This window comes from Mycetomoellerius zeteki, unplaced genomic scaffold, assembly GCF_001594055.1.
Source record: "Mycetomoellerius zeteki isolate Tzet28-1 unplaced genomic scaffold, Tzet1.0 scaffold38, whole genome shotgun sequence".
NCBI classification, from domain to species: domain Eukaryota; kingdom Metazoa; phylum Arthropoda; class Insecta; order Hymenoptera; family Formicidae; genus Mycetomoellerius; species Mycetomoellerius zeteki.
The window spans coordinates 153,842-154,873 of NW_017257371.1; the positions used below are offsets into that span (position 1 = coordinate 153,842).

General features: G+C 26.6%; 1 protein-coding gene across 1 annotated transcript in view; it reads left to right on the top strand.

Annotated features, from left to right (window-relative positions):
* The first annotated feature begins 30 nt into the window (after positions 1-30).
* The window catches only part of LOC108726015 (uncharacterized), a 1,794-nt gene continuing 792 nt past the window's right edge, over positions 31-1,032 (top strand). Inside the window, exons 1-3 of the mRNA XM_018453368.1 lie at positions 31-88; positions 362-496; positions 620-829. Coding sequence (XP_018308870.1) covers positions 31-88; positions 362-496; positions 620-829 — 403 coding nt within the window. The remainder of the gene's footprint in view (positions 89-361; positions 497-619; positions 830-1,032) is intronic.

Here is a 1,032-nt window from a genome sequence, read left to right on the forward strand (position 1 = left end):
TTACATAATTATAAAGAAAAACAGGTTATGATGCAAATAAGATTATACGTATTGCGAATATTATTGATTCTATGTGTTTTCCAAAGAGGTGAGTTTTAACTAAAGAATATACTTACCTTTTAAAAGAAAAAATATAGTTAGCAACTTAGACTAAAATGAAAAATTTAAGCAATCCTAATACTCTAACTTATTTGAATAGAAATTTATAATTTAATCGATTAATCAGTAATTAACTAAATATTTATAACAGAAAATTTTATATACCAAAATAAATATTAAAGGCATTTTTCATTAATATAGCTTCTTTTTGTTTTTGAACTACTATTTTACATCCATATATCTACAACATTAATATTAAAAGAAGAATGCACTGCAACCAAATGTTATCAATGTAACAGTAAAAAGGATGAAGATTGTTCCATTAATAAAGTACATTATAAATATTTAAAATTGTGTCCATCGGGTCATTTTTATTGTCGTAAAGCTGTTTACGTGTGTAAGTAAATTCAACTATAATTACTTACTTGAATAAATTTATAACGTATATTAATTATTTTATGATCAATAAAATGACAATTCGAGAAAGTTAAATAATAATATTTAGATCTTACAATTCTAGATTATTTTATGGGTTCATATAATAGTGTAACAATGCGTGAATGCGCAAAATTACGAAATAGCCAAAAGGAATGTTATCAAGGACGCTACACTCGGGATAGTTATCAACTTATCTGTGAATGTGTGGGTTATGGCTGTAATCCCTCTCAACAATGCTCACCCAACCTCGTAATCTACTTTCTGTATATAGTTTTAATAATTACTATTTTATTGCCAGACATAATGATTTAAATTTAGTAATCCAGAAGGTCCAATATAATTTTCTCAAAAAATTTCCTTCTAAGCATCCATTTAACCATAATAAATCCAGATACAGTTATGTTATTTTTCTTGTACATAAGTCTCACATATACATAAGGATTTACACACACACACACACACACACACACACACACACACACACACACACACACA